This window comes from Camarhynchus parvulus, chromosome 1, assembly GCF_901933205.1.
Source record: "Camarhynchus parvulus chromosome 1, STF_HiC, whole genome shotgun sequence".
NCBI lineage: Eukaryota > Metazoa > Chordata > Aves > Passeriformes > Thraupidae > Camarhynchus > Camarhynchus parvulus.
In genome coordinates, this window is record NC_044571.1 from 7,593,301 (window position 1) to 7,613,643 (window position 20,343).

Sequence of the window (20,343 nt, forward strand, 5' to 3'; positions counted from 1 at the left end):
ATGGTGATACAAGACAAAGGTGGGTTACACACAGATCTGATCCTCTCAGAGCTGCCATTTATAGGCTCCTTTTTGATTAATGATTCCTCCAATTCTTTTTGCCTGCTCAAAGCACATCACATACGCACACTGTGGTGGCTGGACAAGCTCTGCTGCCCAGACTTGGCAAAACCAGGAGATAAAAATGTAGCTCCGGCAACAGTGAGAATTTCTGATATTTGTAGAGTTTGGGTGAATTTACAGAATTTGGGGATCTGCCTGCAAGTAAGGATATGGTCTTGTGAGGTGTCTGCACTCCAGTGATCTACTCTTCTATGTCAGAATATGTTAAAAGCATTATTTCATGTATCCAGAAAGGCTTTGGGGGGCGGGGGAAACAATGGCAATGAAAAGAAAAAGCATCATTTGAATTAAATATGTTTAGTTTCTAGTGATTTATGACAATTGGGAGTGAAAGGAGGTGTTGCCAGCATTATTCCAAAGCTGCGGTTTAGCTTTTGAAATATTTTTGGATTAGCATAACCTAAATGTATTAATACTGTTTTAAAGCAATTTTACTTTGAATGCTCAAAGAGGAAGCAGGAGCTTGGAATAAGAAGGTGGCAGTGATCTGTATAAAGTGTAATTTTTTCATGGAAGATCACTTTTTGAAACATGGAGGGAGGATTCTTAGTCAATAGCTGTATCCTTCCATTGCCAAATGAAGTCAGTTGAACCTTTTTCATTTAATGATGAAAGTGGATTTCTATGTATTGGAGGTTTAATTGATAGTCTTTTTTAAAATGTCTGTGGTACTTTTTGGTAGAGGACCAAAAACTGAATAATAGTGGGGTGTGGATTCAGAAGGGAAAATAGCCATCAGTATGGGGGATTTCATTGTGTGTTTGGAGCAAGGAACGAAGAGGGAAAACCAACATGGATTTTCTTGAGTAGTTTGTTCTGAGTGCATCACATGTCCATAGTTGTGATAATAAATATCTTCCTTACTTATATTTAGACTGGCATTCATTGACTACTTCTGCAATTCATGTTCTCTGTCAGAAATAATCCTATTTCAACAAATCATTGCAAGTATGTTGTACGTTGAAAGAGTACAAAACCTGGAGTTTAGTTTTCTGAGTACAGGTTTGGTAGTGTGATGGATTACACACTTCAGATCATCTGGTGTGTAAAGGAATACCAAAAGCCAGTTATTAAGGTTTGTAAGTGCCCTCAGAGGGACATTTCTGCCTCCTCAGGGTGCCTTTTATTTTGAGAATGGTGTTGCTTTGCAATCCCATTGCTCAAGAAGGTGTCAGCTAACTTCCAGTTCGTTGTTTGAATGGAAGAATTTTTCTTTCAAGCTGTATTAAAGCATTTATTTCACTCAGCAGGTGAATGATCACTCAATAAACTCTGAACAAAGGCTCTTTCCATCCTCAATTTTTCCCTCACATCTTTTTGAGAAGACTTCAGAATGGATTTCTTTAGAACTCACATGTCTGTCATTACATAAGTAGCAGTAAAAAGGATTGATTTGCTACAGCTAGTGCACTCCTGAAACAATCCTGTTTTGCTTTCATAACATTTATATTTCATGTTTGAAAGCTCAACATACCCTGTTTATCTGATTGTATTGGTTGTTATTAACATTGGACAGAAGATTCCATACTAGAAGTTAAGGCACCAGAAACTTAAATCACCTACTAAAAGGTGCTTCCAAAAATACACGTTTGCGCTGGTGGTTTTTAAAAGGTTGCCATTGTTCTAACTGATGTTTTGGCAAATGTAACTTCAATTTCAAAAAATAACTACTCTTTTTATTTGAGTGAAATAGTGACATTTGTATGAACTAATTTTCATCTTTTAATTTCTTACTTCTGGGATTCTCTAAGTGTCAAAAATGAGAGAAAATCATGAGCTTTTGTGGAATTTCAAAGTATTGTAATGGAGGTTGTTTGTATCTAGTGATGCCATACTTGAAATAAATCTAGTTTATGTAAAACAGACAAACTGAAACTGCTCACAATTCTGTTACTCTTCTTGTTGTCCATTATCCTTTCAGATTAGGACTGAGAGAAGGAATGGCTTTCTCACCTCTGTTTACCTCTACCTCCCCATTTGGATTTTGCATCTAAATAAGGTCCACTTAAAATTTAATAGTGATGATGTCAGTTGCACATTACATAAGGTTTCTAAGAGTATAGCCTTTCTGAAGGGGCAAGGCAAGAGAAATGTCTTTAATATAGGAAAATAGAGAACTCAGTGATGTTCTTTGCGCCAGTCAATGGTCGGAACCGTTAATTTTACATTTAATGGGCAGCAAGGACGAGATGTATATTCTGTGTAAATACTACACCTGAATGCACAAATCAAAACCCTGTTGAGAAGCAGGGGAATTGTGGCCCAGTGAGGAGGAGGAGGATAGTTTTTCATGGCTGGTCTCTGTGTTGCAGGGGTCCCTTCAGCGTCGTGCGGCGATGCATCAACAGGGAGACGGGGCAGCAGTTCGCTGTGAAGATCGTCGATGTAGCAAAATTCACTTCAAGTCCTGGATTAAGCACAGAAGGTAAGAATTAATAATTAAGCAAACTCCCAGCAGACAGGTTTTTTTGATTTGTCAGCCTTTCCTATGTTTGCGCTCTTTATGGTACTTTCTGTTTTATATTTTCTAGAAGTTTTAAAGCAATGTTGTATATCTCAAAATTAGCTTAGTGCTTGCATTTCTAATCTTTAGTAGTTTCTACATATATTCAGTGGTGATCATAAATACTAGAAAGATAGTTAGGTCTAAGCCATTTCTATTTCTGTTTGGATTTTTTTGTCTTAAGAATGAATTTTGTAAAGAAAAAGTAGTTCTGAGTCAAAAAAGCATACACAGGAAGGAAAGCAAGAACACATGAGTTTTGGTTATACTAGTCTAGATTTAGCAAGTAGTTTACTATAAATGGGTGAAGACTTGCTATTAAAGTGCAAATTATATAAAAATATATTTTTATGTAGTCAGGATTACAGGCAATGCTGCAGAACTGCTACAGTGCAAACCCAAGGCTATAACTCTCTAACATTTCCTGCTTTAGAGTAAAACAATCTATGTTGAATACACAACTTGTGTGTGCATAAAGTTCTTCTTTTACCCTACATGGAGAAGAGCATTGGCAGCTGAGTGACACTTGCTGAATTCTGCATGTCCTGTATATTTTTTTTGGAGATCATATTCTTTTGTGCAGTTCTGTTTTTGGGGGGTTCCACTGATGCCATGAAAGTCCTTGTGAACCCTACTTCAGCAAAAAAGGATCAATGACTTTTGTTGATGTTTAAAACAAACAGTATCTTGAGCCTTAATGACTAGCTTGATTTACAAGGTAAATCACAGGTCTTGCTTCAAATTTTAGCAGATATTTTCATGTAATAATGCCATTGTTGTTTCTTTTTTCTAGCCCTGTAACAAAATATAAGCCACATTTCCCACAGTAGTCAGCTTCTAATTAGCTCCATCATGGTTTTGGCAAGTTATACCAAAACCACTGCATTCTGAGCTACTGAATGTTTATTAAAATTATTTGATACCTTTTAAATAAATAGTGTCCAAATTCTTTTTTTTCTAAGCCTCATTTGAACTGCTGATGATAGGACACATTTCTGCCTTTGGTGGAATATTACCTTCCTGGCTCCATGACAGTAAAATTCAACCTTTTGAGACCTTGAAGAATTTCTGAAAGGGAAAAGTCATAGGTAAAAGAGAAGGGACTCATCAGGAGGAAAAGAAAAGCCAACAGTAAAAATAGATTAACTGAAAAAAGGATAAATGTGGATGGTTTGCAATTTCTGCCTGGGTCTAAAGAATAGGCTTGGGACTGTATTAAGAAGTCTGGGGTTTTTCCAGTTCCACTTTTGTTGTATTGTAATTTTAATTCAAGGTAGCAGATCATTGAGGTATGATCATAAACATTTTCTGGGTTTAGTGGTGCTTTGTTTTGTTTTGTGGTTTTGGATTGTTGTTTGGGTTTCTTTGGTTTTGTTGTTTTGAGGTTGGTTCTTTTAAAGGTTTTGAATTGTTATGCCTTAGATTTGTAATATTAAGACACAAAGACACATAAATGTGTAAGTGAGCGTGGAACAAGTTCTTACCTTAACATAAGAATGTGAATTTTTCAAACTCTTCCCATCTTCTGTACTCTTTGTTCTTCCTCTGTTTTTCATTGGCTTGTTTTTTAGTTGGGTGTTTTTTACACCTCTGCTCTATCTAGGTTCTAGGGGGGGTTTAAAGATTTTTTTTTCCTAGTTTGTTTGTTTATTTCTGATGTGGCATTTCTTAAGCACATTGGTGGGCAGCCACCATGGTGGTATTGATATAAAGTAAATATACACCTGTGAGGAAGCTGTGTTTGTAAACTGTGTTGAAGTGTCAGTCGTAATGAAGTAATAAGATTAACCCTTGGAGATACTCTTTACCTTGAAGTTTTGACCTCTGCAAGTTCAATTTGCTCTTGAAAGTTATTTTTGCACAACTCTCCACCTCCAGTCTTTCTTTGAGGCACAGGAGTGGGAGAACAGGACATTCTGCATGTGAGGGAGCTGATGACATTTCCTTCCATTAATTCATATATATCTAGATTGCTTAGAGCTAAAGGTCCCAATATGCCTCCACACTTTCAGATTAAATCTAAAACGTCTTTGTTCTTGAGTGCTTTTACATAAATACCCCTGTAGGATGATGTGTTCATGGGTAAGAACTTCATTTTTGTTTGTCAGCAGTGTACTCCTGTGGCAAAGGCAGCCAACTGCAGAGCAGAGCGTTGCAGAAGTGCAGCCAGCCAGGCAAAGCAAGAGATTGTTCCCTCTGTTCATCCCTTGTGGGGCCACACCCGGAGCACTGCGTGCAGTCCTGGTCTCTCCAGTACAAGAAAAGCAATGATGTGCTGGCAGGAGTCCAGCAGAGATGGACTGAGTTGGTCAGACCTTAATGAGAGAAGCTGAGATGAGATTTGGTGCTCTCTCCAATTACTTCATAAAAGGATAGATAGCAGATGGAGCCAAACTCTTGATTTGAGCACACAGTGAAATGACAAAAGGCCATGTGAACAAATTGCAACATGAAGAAATGCCAATTAGAGGCAAAGAAAAGAAAAATCTGCACCTGATTGCACAGAGAGTTCGTGGAGAACATCCTCAGAGATGCTCAGAGGTGAATTGCACAAGGCTCCAAGCTGCCAGGTCTATTTTGACCTGCTTGGAGCAAGAGTTTGGACTAGGTCACCTCCAGAGGGTCCTTCCAACCTAGATGATCCTGTGGTGTTTGTAGCAACATGTAATCTGTGGGCCAATATAGTTGCAATTCTACATAGGGAGAAAATTTAGGCATAGCATTACTGTGCTAAAAAGGAGATAATTTAAAACTAGTTTTGATACAACTTTTAAAACTAGTTTTGATTTCTTTAACCTGTGAGACAGCAGGGCACTGAATAGATTTTAAAGGGACTGTTTTCTAAGCAATTCTTTTAGAAAAATACATACTGGTGTCTTACAATAATGGTATCTCCTTATCAGGGTAACAAAAACAAGCTGAAATGCTTCTCTAGGCTGATGTGTTACCAGTTGGTGTTATTGTGGGCATTTGTGGCATATGGTGGTGAAGCCACTAGCTCATAAGACAAACTTTTATCAGGTATGGTGCTCTTTCCATAAGGCTGCTCAGTACTCACAGCATGTGTAGACACAGACATCTCAAGTGATTTTTGTGTCTCGCTGCATCTCTGGAGTGGTTTGATAATAGCAGGGAAAATTAATGCAATGTAACAATGCCAGACAGCTAGCAAATCTAATCTAGGCTAAATTCTATTGGATTTATGTATTAGTATTCATAGTCTTGCATATTGTGTATCATCAATCTCTGTAGTGTTGTAATTCAGCCATATTAATGAAGTATATTGACACCTTGTCACTGCTCAAGCGTCCACGTGATCTGCTGGATTAATGTTGGATATTTTACATGTTGACAGATTCTACTACAGTTCGCTCATATCACAGAGATACAAAAAAATCAAAAATAAGAAAATGTGAAGGTTGAATATTTTTAGACATAACGAGTCTCTTTTTTGCTGTTCAGTTGAGAGAATCCATGTGGAAGAGCACTTGATGCTCTCAGAAGCCAGTAGTAGCAGACTCATTGAGGTCTAAAAAAATGTATCAGTGTAAATAAACTTATTTTCAAGTACAGCTCTTAGTTGCTATACTCAGAACTTCTGGTATAGAAAACTGTGAGTAGCATATTCCTTATTTCTGAATTTGTTACAGCTCACATCTTAGTTTGGCTGTCCATTTCCTCTGCTGCTCTCTTCACATCCTATGCATTTTCTCTTGTCTTTTTTCTCTGCACAGCTTGCATGTCTGATTTTTAGTTACCTTCTCTAACACAGGCACCATTTCTCAGGAACAGAATTGTGATCAGTCCTTACTACTTAGAAGCCAATACACATTATTTATCTGCCTTTTCTTAAATCTAGATTGCTTTCTTGTAACATGCTGAGTGTTTTTTAAAGCAATTTAAAGGGCAGTGTTTTGTGCTTATAGTGCATTGAAGTTGTTTTTCAGAATTTAATTCAACATATATTAGGTTCTCTTACCTGTAGTTCATTTCTTTAGGAATGTCCTCACAAAGTGGTTACCAGTTCTTCTCCAGCCTTCTAATACTCTATACCTTATTTATTAGGGTGATGTGTGTGGTTGATACACAGGTTTGTATGCATTCAGGCCATGGGAAGCTGAATGAATACGCTGATAAGGACAGATTGAGGTTTTCTTCAGAACCCAAACTGGTTCTTCTGGAAGCAGGCTGTGGAAACAGTCTGCAAAATGCTTTTGTCTGTGACAAAGAGCAAAATTGTAACCAAGAAAGCAGTGTTTTAAATACAGTTCTTGGACTACTACTAGCACAGAGACGGGCAAGATAATGAAATCAAAAGTGGCCTTGCTGTGCATAATCCACTTCAGGAGAAGAATTCCAAAATTATTTAATGGGGCATTGGAATGAAAACTGGGAGGGTTTTGTGGTGTTTTAGTGGTTGTCTTCTGGTGTTTTTTCCTCCACAAAGGGGCCCACAGATCTTATCCCTGAATAACTTTCAGATTGTGAGATTTTCTCAAAGTTGAGACCTAGCTCTTGTTCCACTTATTTCATTAAACAGTTTACCCTTTTTGGTTTTGTTATTTTTATTTATTTAATCTATTTAGACTTTCATTGTTTAGAATCATTTTGTGGGGGCAGTGTTTTCAAAAGGCTTTATTTAGTTCATAATGGAATTGCATGACAGTATCTTTAGCTTTTGGTACTGGAAGGCTGTAGTGAATCATAGGTTATTTTTCACAAAAGTATCTGTAAGATTTTGCACTTCCCTCCCTGCATGTTTTCAAGGGTTTCAGAAAAAAAAATGTACTGTCAGCATTGAGCTCATCTCTTTTGAGTAAAAAATACTACAAATCTGTATGTCATCATATTTCATGATACTGTACCATATATAGACTGGATCTGAAGAAAGAATGAGTGACTCATTGCCTTTGATTTGGAAATACCAACTAATCTGGAATTTCTGGTCATTGTCAGTTCTGCGTTGTACCATATTTCACAGATAAGGGCAGGTGCCTTCCTTCTGTATGACATTGTTGGGCCCACACCTGAACTATTGTGCCCAGTTTGGGGCTTCATAATTTGAGCTGGAAAGGTCCCTGCAAAGGACAAGATAATCAGGACCCTGCAGGACACGATGGGCAAAGCGAGGTTGAAGAAGCTGTGTTTGTTTGATCTGGTAAAGAGGAGGCTGAGAGGGTGTTATTATGTGTTCTTCAACTACAAAAATGTCAGAGCTGAGCTGTCCTTGAGTGGAAGCTGCTGGAACACAGGGAAATGCCAGGAATTGTTGCTTGGAAGGTTCAGGTTGGACATGGTTTTCAACAGTTTGCTCAATGAAGTCACAGCAATCCTGACCCAGTGTGTGCAGCAATCTCACATTGAGTGGGGGTTGGACCCAATGTCCATCAGAGGTCATTTCCCACCAGCTTTTGTGATCTAAAGAAAACAGGAAGAAGGCACCATTATTGGTTTCATTTCATTGAAGGCAGAAAATATGAGGATATTTCAGAGAGTGAAGAGCTCTGTACCAGCTTGACTTTGCTTTGAATTACCATTTTAACCCTGTGAGAAGCCATAATCCAAGTATTTAGTGACTGTAATGTTGCAGGTATAACTGCTGTTACAGAGGAGTTTTCTTGAAGACTCATCTAGTGTGTGTGTCTCAGTGGTGAAGAGTTCGAGGCATCTTTTTATAGACCACAAAAATCACATGGTATTAGTGACACCTCTGTTCATAAGAAAATGCACAAATGTGGAATTTTGAAAAGAAACTCTCTAAAATCTTGCTGATTTAAAATAGTCTGACTGTCATGGAGTTTATGTTGCTGGTACTTAAAATACCACTATAGTTTCTGTGTAGGCTGTACAAACAATAAAGCAAGCTGGGGTAAAGAGGTGGGAAGAATTTAGATTAATCATGTACCTGTGGTAATATAAAATCAAATATAAAAAATAATGCTTTTTAGGAATTTATTTTTTTTAAAGAATGTCTGGGTCATGATGGAAGGGACCTGTAGTAACTTATGCCTCTCAGGAGGACTTGGAAGATCAATACTTGAAGTCACTTTTGATGTTTGTAGTCTCAAGACTCTGCCTTTCTGGGGAATGCATTGTTCCTGTCTCAGCTCTCTTTCCACAAAGGGGTAGGATCAGGACGAGGAACTGGTCCTGTTTTGGTACTGAGAATGTTACCTGAGCCTTTCTGAGGGGTTTACTACTTTAACTTAATGAAGGATTTGAGGTTTCTTTGTTTTTCTGGAGAAGCTGTCAGCTGGTTTGGTTATAAATACAGTTCTTTCTATGAGGAGTACAAATTTCATAAATATCTAATTTTAATAACTCTGCTGTGACTTTCATAAACAAAGTGTCATTAGAATTAAATACTTCTATGCAGAAGTGTGACATAAGAGATGGAAGCAGGCTTTTCCCCCAGCAGCACTTCTGTAAGTGTGGCAGCATGTTTACCATAGAACAGATCCATATAAAGGATCACAGGAATGCATGAACGCTTAACAAGGGTTTCTTTCATTTTATCCTTGCTACTGAAAGTCAGTTCACTGCAGAAATGGTGCCCATGTTTTTCTGGTTGTAAATACAGAATTCAGTCTTGGGGCCACATTTCATCTGTTTTTGGTTTTTTTTAAGTGTAAAATACAGCATTTTGTATTACACGTCTTCTTTTTTTTTTAGGATTTCCTGCCATGTGCCCAGATACAGGCATCCAGGAGTGGGATACTAAGTGTCACTGATCAAATTATCATTGTTTTGACCTCATGTGGAGTCACACAAGAACATTCGATTCATCCCAGGAAGGAAATATGATGTTCTGTAGGGAAATACAGCCTATTATCCAGATCATAATCCAAAGAGTTACAGAGATCAACTACATGGTATTACTTTACTTCAAGAACATAAAATTTCAGGAAATACTGATGCAAGCATATTAACAGCAGTGTTCATGAAACATTTTTCTTTTCCATCTTCAGCAGTGAAAGCTTGGGAATTTATTACACCCACTTTAAAGCATAAAAGCATATTTACCTAATTTTTTTATGCACTGTTGCTTAGTAGAAGGAAAATAATTAAGTTTTTATGTGTCTCAAGCAATTGGTTCTTTATTCCTTCTAATCAGTCTCTAGAAAAAGGACAGCTTTGTTTGCTGTGTGACTTCAGTCCCTTGCCTTTAACATGTATCTGATTTTCAGGGTTTAGGACAGCACTGAACACACAATGGCTCTGCAGGAGTGCACCTCTTCCTCCCTCTCTTTTAATCTTTGCTGCTTGGCTGCTTGCTGGCTCTGACAGCTTTGTTCTGCTCTTGGTTTCACTGTGGTGCCAGCAGTGTGAAAAATGACTGCTGTGCCCAGTGGCTGAAACCACTGTGGACTTGCTGCCAGATGTTTGCCTGACATTATCATGAAGCTGCTTTTGAGAAAGGTGTCGTGCAGCTGAGCAGCAGGAGCAGGCAACATTTCCCAGCTTTATAAATAAAAATGGTACACTTTACAGGTTTCAAAATGCAATTACATCAAGTGTATTTAACTGCCATTTTAATAAATATTCATTCTAAGAATAACTTATTAGGGTGCTAATTAAAAAATTGCTGTATCTTGGAATTCTTAGAACACATATAATAATGGAAATGATTATGTAATTAGCACTAAACAGAATTTATGCAGCAGATAATAGATAATTTAACTGTTATTTTTATTACATAACTGAGTATTCAGTTGGCCTAGTTTGGGGTTTTTTAAGTAATCATAATTGATTAAAAAGTGCTCCTACAGTAACATCTCTGTTACGTTTTTTCTCACTTTATGTAAGAGGCACTAGAACAGGTTACCCAGGGAAATTTTGGATGCCTCATCCCTAGAAGTGTTCAAGGCCAGGTTTGATGGGGCTTTGGGCAACCTGGTCTAGTGAGAGGTGTCCCTGCCCATGGCAGGGGGTTTGGAACTACATGGTCTTTAAGTTCCTTTCCAACCCAAACTATCCTGTGATTCTATATCACACTTCCATAGATGTGAAATAAGAAAATATGTTCACATTTGTAAACAAGAAAATAAGACTAGTGACAAGAAATATTATGTTGAAAACTTTCTTTAAACTTCATGTCATTTAACCCAGTGAAATAAGGTTTTTCACTTAAAAGTTAATTCCTCTTTATACATATAATATAGGGCTTAGGGAGCATTTGATTAAAATCTTTACTGAAATAACTAGTGAATCTATTTGAGCTGTGTATAATATTGAACCATTTTTCAAGGAAATAAACATAATTTATGTTCATTTTGGCCATTTCAAGTGTAACAGGGTATTTGCTAATTCAGGACAACTTCAGTGAAGATTTATGTTTATACATCACCTCACCTGGACAAAAACTGGTTGGTCCTTGAAACCTGTTGTTTGAATCCCATCTGTTCCCAGGAGCTCACACCCATTTAGAATGCAGGTGTCACTGAAAATTAAACTTTAAAATACTTTAAATTCTTAGTAGGTTTGGCAGAAACATTTTCAGATAGGGCTTGTGATCCAGCATGAATCACAGAAGTGAAAAGGTATGCTGCAGTTAATACCACTTATTCCAAAGAGGATGATGCCTGTGGGTGTACTGAATAGCTTACAAAAGTCTTGGAGATAGCTGTCCTAGGTTTGTTCTGTGGGGGTTTTGCCAGTGGTAAGCCTGTCATTGAAATGCTCATCCCAGTCAGCTGCAGGTGCATCCTCAGTCAGGCACTCTGAATATGACTCTGCTCTGCAAATCATATCTCCCAAACCATAGTGTGAAAGATTGTAGCTGAGCAGGATTCTCAAGAGCCTAATCCTTGCTCTGCCCAAAAATAAAATATCACAGGCACACTTCACTGCTATTCAAAAAATGCTTTAAAATCTCATACTATTTCAGCCTTGTCTGTCCCTTTACTGAGTATTAGTTGGATGCATAGGACAGTTTAAGAGTATGATGACTTATGTATTTGCATTTGGTATTTAAATTTGTGAAGTATGCAGCAAAAGAGATGTTTGAGAACTCAGTGTTGTGCCAGTTCTGAAACAGCCTGAAGCACCTGAGGCTAATGAACTGTTAAATGTATTTACACAGATGTGCACCCAGATGTGATGGTGTTCACAGGGGTCTTAGGATGAGGGAAGAGATGAGGATCTGACTCCATGTTTCAGAAGGCTGATTTATTATTTTATTATATATATTGTGTTAAAACTATACTAAAAGAATAGAAGAAAGGATTTCATCAGAAGGCTAGCTAAGAATAGAAAAAGAATGATAACAAAGGCTTGTGACTGACTGACACAGTCCGGACAGCTGGACTGTGATTGGCCATTAATTAGAAACAACCACATAAGACCAATCACAGATGCACCTGTTGCATTCCACAGCAGCAGATAACCATTGTTTACATTTTGTTCCTGAGGCCTCAGCAGGAAAGGATTTTTCATAAACCATGTCTGTGACACCCAGAAGTGCTGACAGAGCTTAGAGATACCACTGAGAGGACATTCAGGATAGTCTTGGAGTGAACAAAGAGAGGGAGAGGTGCCCAAGGACTGGAGGAGAGAAGATGTCTCTCCTGTGGTGGCCCCAAGGTGAGCCGGAGCCAACCATGAGCTTTACCCCTGTGGTAAAGAGGAGCCAGTGGCATCCTGAGCTGCCTGGGGCAGAGTATTGGCAGCAGGTGGAGGGTGGGAGGGAGGTGTCCTGCCCCTCCTCAGCACTCCTGAGGCCACACTGCACTGCTGGCTCCAGTTCTGGATCCCCAGAACAGGAGGAACATGGAGGTACCAGAGAGCCCAGCAAAGGGCTGGCACCAGGTTGAAGGGACTGGAACCTCTCTTCTCTTGTTCTGAGAGGGCTGTTTAAGCCTGGAGAAGGAAAGGTTCAGGAGGATTTGTTGATGGGTACAAAGAGGACAGGGCCAGGCTCTTCTCAGTGGTGCCCAGGGACAGGACCAGAGGCAGTGGCACAAACAAGCACAGGAGGTTCAGCCTCAGCACCAGGAAACACTTTTTAAACTGTGAGAGTGACCAAGCACTGGCACAGATTGTCCAGGGGGGTTGTGGATTGTTGGAGATAGTCAAAAGCTGCCTGGACACAGTCCTGGGCCATGGGGTCTTGGTAGCCTTGGTTGAGCAGAGGAGTTGGACCACATCACCTCCACAGGTCCTTTCAGCCATTCTGGGATTCCACTTCCTAACTTTGATGGGTTGGTGGCTCTGCTGTGAGCACCTGGCAGCAGCTGAGGCGGGCAGTGTTTGGGCTCTCCCCTGCCCTACATGCCATTGTTTCTCTGTGCTCCTTTGTGGGTGTGCAGATGAGGTTTTATCACATAACCTAATGTTTTTATTTTCTAAAACCCTGGTTTAATTACAGCATCCTTCAGTGTTTGAGATAGAATTTGAGTAAAGCAAATGTATTTGAAAAATAAATTTAGTTTGGAGGGATAAGGAAGGATATTCCTGCTCCAGCTATCCTAGAGCAGTAAACAATGCTTGGAGCTTTTACCAATACAATAAGCCAAATGACAAAGGTGTGTTTCTTAACCCTCTTTGCAAATCAAAGTCTTAATTAAATTTATTTTAAAAAATCTGTAAGTACACTTTTAAAAATATTTATGTTATAAACACTCTCAAGACTTCTTTCTTAAACAATATTGTCTTGAAATTCAGCAGAAGTCATGAGGTATGGCCAACTCCTGTTCTGAAAAATTAAAATGCTTTTCAAAACACTTCTGTCTCTGTACACACTCTGTACTCATCTAACAAATCCTGATTCTTGCCAATAGTCCAGAAATAGGCTCTAGCTGTGCTTTATGGAATTCAGGCTGGTTACAAACACAGGGGAGGAAGATAATAAGCATCAGCTGTATTTTCAAATATTTTCTGTTTGGATGTGCTAGTGTGTATTCTGTTCTGGTTTGTGCAATCAACAAAATTCAAAATTCATTGCAGCTGAGCTGCAGTTTGTGTTAATTCATTGATCCAAAGAGACCTTTTTTGACTCTTAAATGCTGGAATTTGTTGTTTTGTGAATCTAAAAATACATGTCACTGTGGTATGATAAATAATGATCCTTGTGCAATAGCACTGTTAGAATGACAAACCTGTGTGCTGCCATAGCAGTAGGACATGGGTGAAACCCCTGTCTTTTGGTTGTGTGGGTTTTGGCTGGGGCAGTTTCAATCCTTTGCAAATCTTGCCTAAAACATTTATTTATTTATTTTATAAAAGCAAAGTTGATGGTTTCTGATGCACAGATTCCTATTATTTTGTACTATCTAGAGTTTTCTGCTAAGTTCAGTAGGTACATCACAATCTTGGGCAATTTTCCCATCAGTCAGCTGCAAACATTCCTCTTGGAGCTTTTCTGCACTTACTGGTGTTTAATGAGATTTGAGATGAACATGTTTTTGAGCTATAGGCAATGGAATTTACAAAAATTTACAAAAGTAAGGATGTGTTAGCAAACCTTAATAAACCCCTTAAATAATTGGTTGGGAGTGAGAATTACAGGGTTTAAAATGGGGAGCATATTTTTGATCTGTACTGTATATATGTGTGTATATTCATAATAAAATGAACACATGTAGCATAATCCTCCTATGATCCAACTGCTCTTCCAGCTGAAAAATTAAGCATGGAAAAAATGGTGAAGCTGAAGACCAGTGACAGAGTTCCACAATTGTACTGCAGTTGTAGAAACTGCACACTGATTTCCATGGAAATTTTCATTCTAACTTCTGCATCAGCAAATACTTATGAGTAATACATGAAATATGTAGAAGCTGAGAGCTCTCCACAGTCTGTCATTATGTAGGAGAGTGTTTAGTCCAGTTGTACACAGTGCCAAGCAATGACTCTTTCCCAGGGTAAGAGTTGCTTCAGAAGGGGAAAAAAGAATAGATTTGTAATATTTTTAAGTAAAAAAAATCTTTGAGAAAAGACAAATATTAAGAGAAACAATTGGGTCTGCTTGATATGAAGGCAGATGGAAATACTTGTGTTTGGAAACTATCTTGTGAAAGTATCTCTTGGCTAACATACACAGTAGAATACTGAAGCTTTTTAGCTGCTCAGTCAAGAGAAGCATGGAAATTTAAATAAGTCTAAGACCTGAAAGTCCTGAGGATATCTATGAACTTGTTTCTTCAAAACTTCCTACATTTTATCTGATGTTCGAGTTCTACCATCCCTACCATCAGTTTTCTTCCAGTATATTCCTTGTTTTAATGGAGTGAAAGAAGTTAGGTACAAGCAATAAATTATTGTCAACACAGTTATATTTTAGGTAAAAATTCACTTAATAAAACCTTGAATGGACATATTTTATATTAATTAAATTTTATCTTTAATACTGCATTGATTTTTTTTTCTGGTTCTGTGTTTTAAAACATGTATAAGCATAAGTTTGGGAGAGAGAGCTGTGTTAACCAGCTCTGTGTGTTACTGAGCCCTTTCTGGCATGGCATTTTCCAGCTACAAGCCATCTATTTTAATGATGACATTTACCAGGGACAGGCTACTCACACTGAATATATTGTATGTATTTGATTTCCTAATATGAATCCAACCAACAAATACACACAGTGACAGTGAGTAAATTGGCAATGTAAGTAAAATCACTGTGATCTATGGTTGGTTTGCTTAAAATCTATGACAGAGATTTTCATGGAATGGTGGATTTTTTTTAAGATCACTTCATATGAGTAAGATTTATGGTGTGTTTCTTGGTTGGGGGAGGGGGTTTGTTCTGTGTATTTCTTTTGCCTACAATATTCAGTGTTCAGGATTTTTTTCTGTTTTTTGAAGTTGCTGTAGAAGGAAAAGCCCAATTGCAAAAGAGGCTGGTGCTAAAAAGCAATGTTTTGTTGGTTGAGAGTGTCTTTGCATTTGTTAAGGCAGTTAAATAAGAACTTAATTTTAATACTTTAAATAACTAAAAAATTACTTTACAGATATATTCTAAGTTCCACTGAAAGCTCCTTGCACAGTCAGCAGTCTAAACCCCAAGCATCTTGATTTCCTTTAGAAGACTAAATAAAATTAAATTTCAAAAATCTAGTTTTATCTACTGTGACAGAACCAGTTACTGTTGATTTCTTAATGTCTGTCACTTTTAACATTGCCTGTGATATACTGACAATTTACAGTTGCAGGTCTTACTGAAAAAATTGCCTTAGTTTATAGCATTATGAGTAGTGAAAATGACTTATGAAATACTACTTTGCCTGAGCAAAGTATATTTTTTTCCTTTGCAAATCAAATTAGGATTTGAATCCAAGTCGCTGCCGCAAAAATGTTTGTTACAATATGTATATGTTGCACATCTCTTTTCAGGTCTGTACAGGTTATCATTGCTGCATCCTCTTGTGTCCTCTTTGAAAAGCTGTTCCAAGCTGGAGCCTGTGTTTCCAGCAAGGACTGGACAAGTGGGGCTGACAGGTTTGCAGAGAAGCTTTTCATCTCTGATGTTGTAGTTCTACAGGAGCCAATCTTGTGCTGCAGGCTGATAGGGCACCCACCATCTCCACCTCTGAATAGCTTATCTGATAGAGGGGAAAACCAGTGAAGGAGCTAGGCTTCCCTGGAAAGGTAGGATGGTAGCATCTATTAGATGTCACTGTCTGTGCAGTGTGTGGGTGAGTATCAGTGCTTTGCATCCTCCCCTTCCCCCTCAGGAGGACTGAACAGCTCCTGGCTGCTGAAGGGGAAGGGAAAGCTCTGTTTCTTCATTCCACCTTCCTTACTCGGCACTCCTGTGACTTCACTTGGGTTTGCTTTGGTACTTTTTTTACCTTTGGGCTGATTCATTTTAATTCAAGTTGGGGGGAAAAGTGAAGAGAAGACTTGCACCCTAAGTCTCCTAGTCTTTACTGTCTTGTTGATTGGCTTGCTTCCTTTTTTAAATGCACTTTATTTAGAAACCTGTTAGGGTTGAAGAGGAATTATCCTCTTAAGGGGGAAAGCACAAGCAAACATAGTTTGAGTTTGTTCAGTTGAGACTTTTGATATTCCCTTTAGGGGAAGATAATTCTGTGTGCTCTGTGTTATTCTGGAATCTGAGATAAACTGGTGTGAAATGGTCAGAAAACAGAAGAGATTTTCACTTCTTCCAAGGGCTACCAGTGACTCTGTTTAAGACAGAAATGCCGGCTGTGTTTTTGGAGTAGGAACTGTAAGAGCATGTATTGTCAATAGCTATAGTTGATACTACAGTTCTTTCCTAAATAGCTCATAGGCATTGTTCTGAGTTTGGTTGTTTGTTTTGGTTTTTTTTTGCCTTAAACTACGAGCACCCTAGCTGGAGAAAGTGCATGCACAAGGTAACACAATAGAGGGAGAGGAGAAAGCCTCAAATCTTATCAGAACTGCAATAAATAGTAGCTTATCTATGTTCCTGTCGGCTTGGTAGGACTGGTCAGCAAATAAATACCAATTAAAGATGTGAAAATATGCACTTCGTTCTAGAAATGGTCTGGGCTACCAGGCTTTGTGCCACCAATTCCCTTGTTTTGGTCATGTCCTGTTTGGTGTGGTCTGTCTGTGTGGTTAACTCCTCTTACTCTGGATTACTGAAGGTAATTCAGCTCTTTTTGTGTCCTCATCCTCACTTTTACCCATCGCATACCCAAATGAAGAGTTTCCTAATTTGGAGGTAATTCCAATCAATTTAATTAATTGTCAGTTAACAAACTTTTAATTACTGATTTTGGTATTGAAACAAACGCATTCAAGCTTAGGCAAAACATCCATCCCCCTCCCTGCTCTCCATCCCAGTGGCCACATGTTGGCTTTTTCACTCTTATGTGAAGACTTGGTCATTTGCTGATGCAGGGCACTGCTTTGTTCATTGCTTATCCTTCTGTGTTTTAGAACACAATCAAATCTTCCTCTTTGGTCATGTTTTATTTGGTAACTACTGAGGAATTATGGGCTGTACAGTAACAGTCAAAGCTATTCACAGCTTCAGGGCAGGTTAATCTGTGTTGCAAATGCTGGTCTGAGGACTGAGGGCATTATATTATAATTATTTTTATAAAAATAATTTACATTTTGAAGTCTTTTTCTGTCTTCCATGTAGTAATAGCTACTGCAAGAAAATTTGTTTTCTTCAGTGTTATAAACCCAGATGGGGAGAGAAGGTCTCTTTATCAAATTGTGTCTCTTCTGTGTCAGCATTTAGGCATGTTATGTTGTAGAACAAAGCTTTAGAGCTGGTCATGCTGTGGTGAGTGTTTGTTTGCTGATAGGAAGGCAGGTTTGATTCATATCCTGAATCAAATCTGTATTCTCATGTGGCACTGCAGTAACTTGACTCCCCCTTGCTCTCAGCACTACATTTCACTATCATCTTTGCCTCTTGCAAACTGATGGCTGGATTTGCACAAGGGAAGTAGCTCCTCTGAAGAATGTTGTACCAGGTGAAGAGGATTCTACAGTCCTTTGTTTTGCTGAATTTGCAATTATTCTTCTGAACAACAAACCTTGGACCTTCAGTACCTGTACATGCTTTGTTGCCTCAGTTTGATTCTGTGTTTGTGATTGTCCTCGTTTGTCTGCTGGCCCAAAACACAAATCAGTTACAATTGGCCTGGTTCTGAGGTTGCTTTTAACGAGTAGGAACTGATAAATGTGGGAACACTGGTTTTGCTGAGATAAGGCCAATTTCAGGATTTGCTTCATACATCTTTGAAGATTCTGCCCTCCTGCATCAGTTGGTACAAAGCTTCTAAGTTTTGCATCACCCCACTCATGCTCCATTTATGTTTTGTAGGTACTGGGTGCATAGTTGCGCTCTTGTGCATGGTTTTGTTTTGCCTTTCTTGTAATTAATGAGGAGAAGGTAAGAGTTCCTTACCTCAACAAGTGAACAGATTCTGGCTTTGTATCCCTACAGATTGAACTTTCCCCTGCAGCTGTCTGAGACTGTGGGAGCTTAAGAAATCCTGTTCCTTTCATAGCTGGATGGAGCCTGTCTGGCAGCAGACAGTCTTACTGTGCTAGTAGTAAGTTAATTGATGTCACTTTGACATTTGCATGTAGGAAAAGTTGAACTGACTGAAGAAGGGCCCAAGTCCTGTTGAGATTTTAAGGACTACAGTGATGTAACCCTAATTTTCTTTGCAATGTGGTATGTGTTTTACTTGTTTGTGTAAATGGAGATCTTGGTAGCTGAAGCTCTCTGGGAGGGACAGAGGAGCAGTTTTGTTTGTGTTCCTAAATTACCATGGTGTAAATTGTCATTTTCATCTGGTCTGGAGGCTTTTGCACAAAGGCTGACCAGGAAAGTGTTCTGAGATCAGCTAGCTGGCTTTGGTGGCATCCTCTCCACCTGACCTGTTTCCAAGAAGGACTGTGTGTTTCAGGGATCAGGACTCAGGAGAGCTTGTTCAAACAAGCCAGCTCTGTTCTGGGCCTTGCCTGAGCCTCCTGTCTGGGCAGGGCTCTGGTGGGTCCTGTTGCAACTCCATGGCTCCTTAGATCTTGAAAGATGATAGAAAGTCAATGGTTTTTATGCTTTCATCTGATGCTATCCTGATGAGTTATTTCAATGTCTAAGTCCGTTCTCCATCAGATTTTACCCATTCAAAGAGTGATCAAGCTTCAACTCAAAGATCAATTATTGCTGAATCTTTTGTAACTTGTAGTATCAAGTGAGTATAGTGAACATGTGTTATAGTGGTGAGGAATATCTGTATGCTAGAAAAAGAAGAAAATTATTTGACATTTAAATTTCAAAAATTCAAGATTTTGTAAATTTTCTTACAAGGTTGGGAATTCTTTGTGCTTGCTAATTTTACTATGTGTAAATAATAGATTTGTATCTCAAAATCCTTTTCCAAACTGAAGATGATGAATCAGATTTCATGACTACCAACAGGCTGCTGGATTTGTCTAATATTTATCATGTGAACCTTAGCAGTATTTTAAAGTTAAATTTGCAGTTATAAAACAACAAAGCAAAGAAAATACTCTATAGAAGAAATGGTTGCTACATTTGTGCAGCATTTACGTTTTTACTTCCATTTTTACTTTCATTAACATCCATTGTAGCTGTCCTCAGTTTTATTTGGTACGTGTGTTTTTGCAAAAACTCTTAAAAATGGATTATGACAGATGTGTTGTTTGCTTTGATTCCACTATTCATTGCTGACAGCACACAGCACTTCTGTGTCTATGATTGTTCTTAAGTTGGCACAAGTATCACTTGAATAATATTGCTTGTGGTAACAAAAGGCTTAAATGGATTCCAGTTTCGTGATTTTCTGTGGCATTTGGGAAACAAAAAGGAGAGGAAAGCCAGTTTAATTTAGTACATTTTCAAGATTGCAGCAAAGTTCAAAGCTTTAGGCTCAGGTTCAATGCTGAAGGTTCAAAGCTGTAAAAAATGTGTTGAGTTTTAATTATTCTTCTTTCAGTTAAAGAATGTTATGATGCAGTTAGGCTCTTTTTAAATCCTGCTTACCTAGGAATTATGAATAGGCTAGCCAAACTGACTGTAAAATGTACTATATAAATATATAAATATATATATATATATATATATAGTATTCATTTCTCTGTGCTCTGAGGCCATTTTATTTCCTTAATTAGTTGTTCATGACTGAAGATCTATGGAGCAGGATGATTTAAGCTGTCAAGTCTTAATTCTCCATGTAAATGGAGACTGAGGTGTACTGTAGCTCATAAGAAAAAAATAGGTGCAATAATACAGCTATAGTTAG

General features: G+C 38.3%; 1 protein-coding gene across 9 annotated transcripts in view; it reads left to right on the forward strand.

The window, feature by feature from the left end:
• CASK (calcium/calmodulin dependent serine protein kinase) overlaps nucleotides 1–20,343 on the forward strand; it is a 185,738-nt gene that overhangs the window by 46,733 nt on the left and 118,662 nt on the right. For all 9 annotated transcript variants that reach the window (XM_030971396.1, XM_030971405.1, XM_030971427.1 and 6 more), the window contains exon 2: nucleotides 2,436–2,548. In XM_030971396.1, coding sequence (XP_030827256.1) covers nucleotides 2,436–2,548 — 113 coding nt within the window. The remainder of the gene's footprint in view (nucleotides 1–2,435; nucleotides 2,549–20,343) is intronic.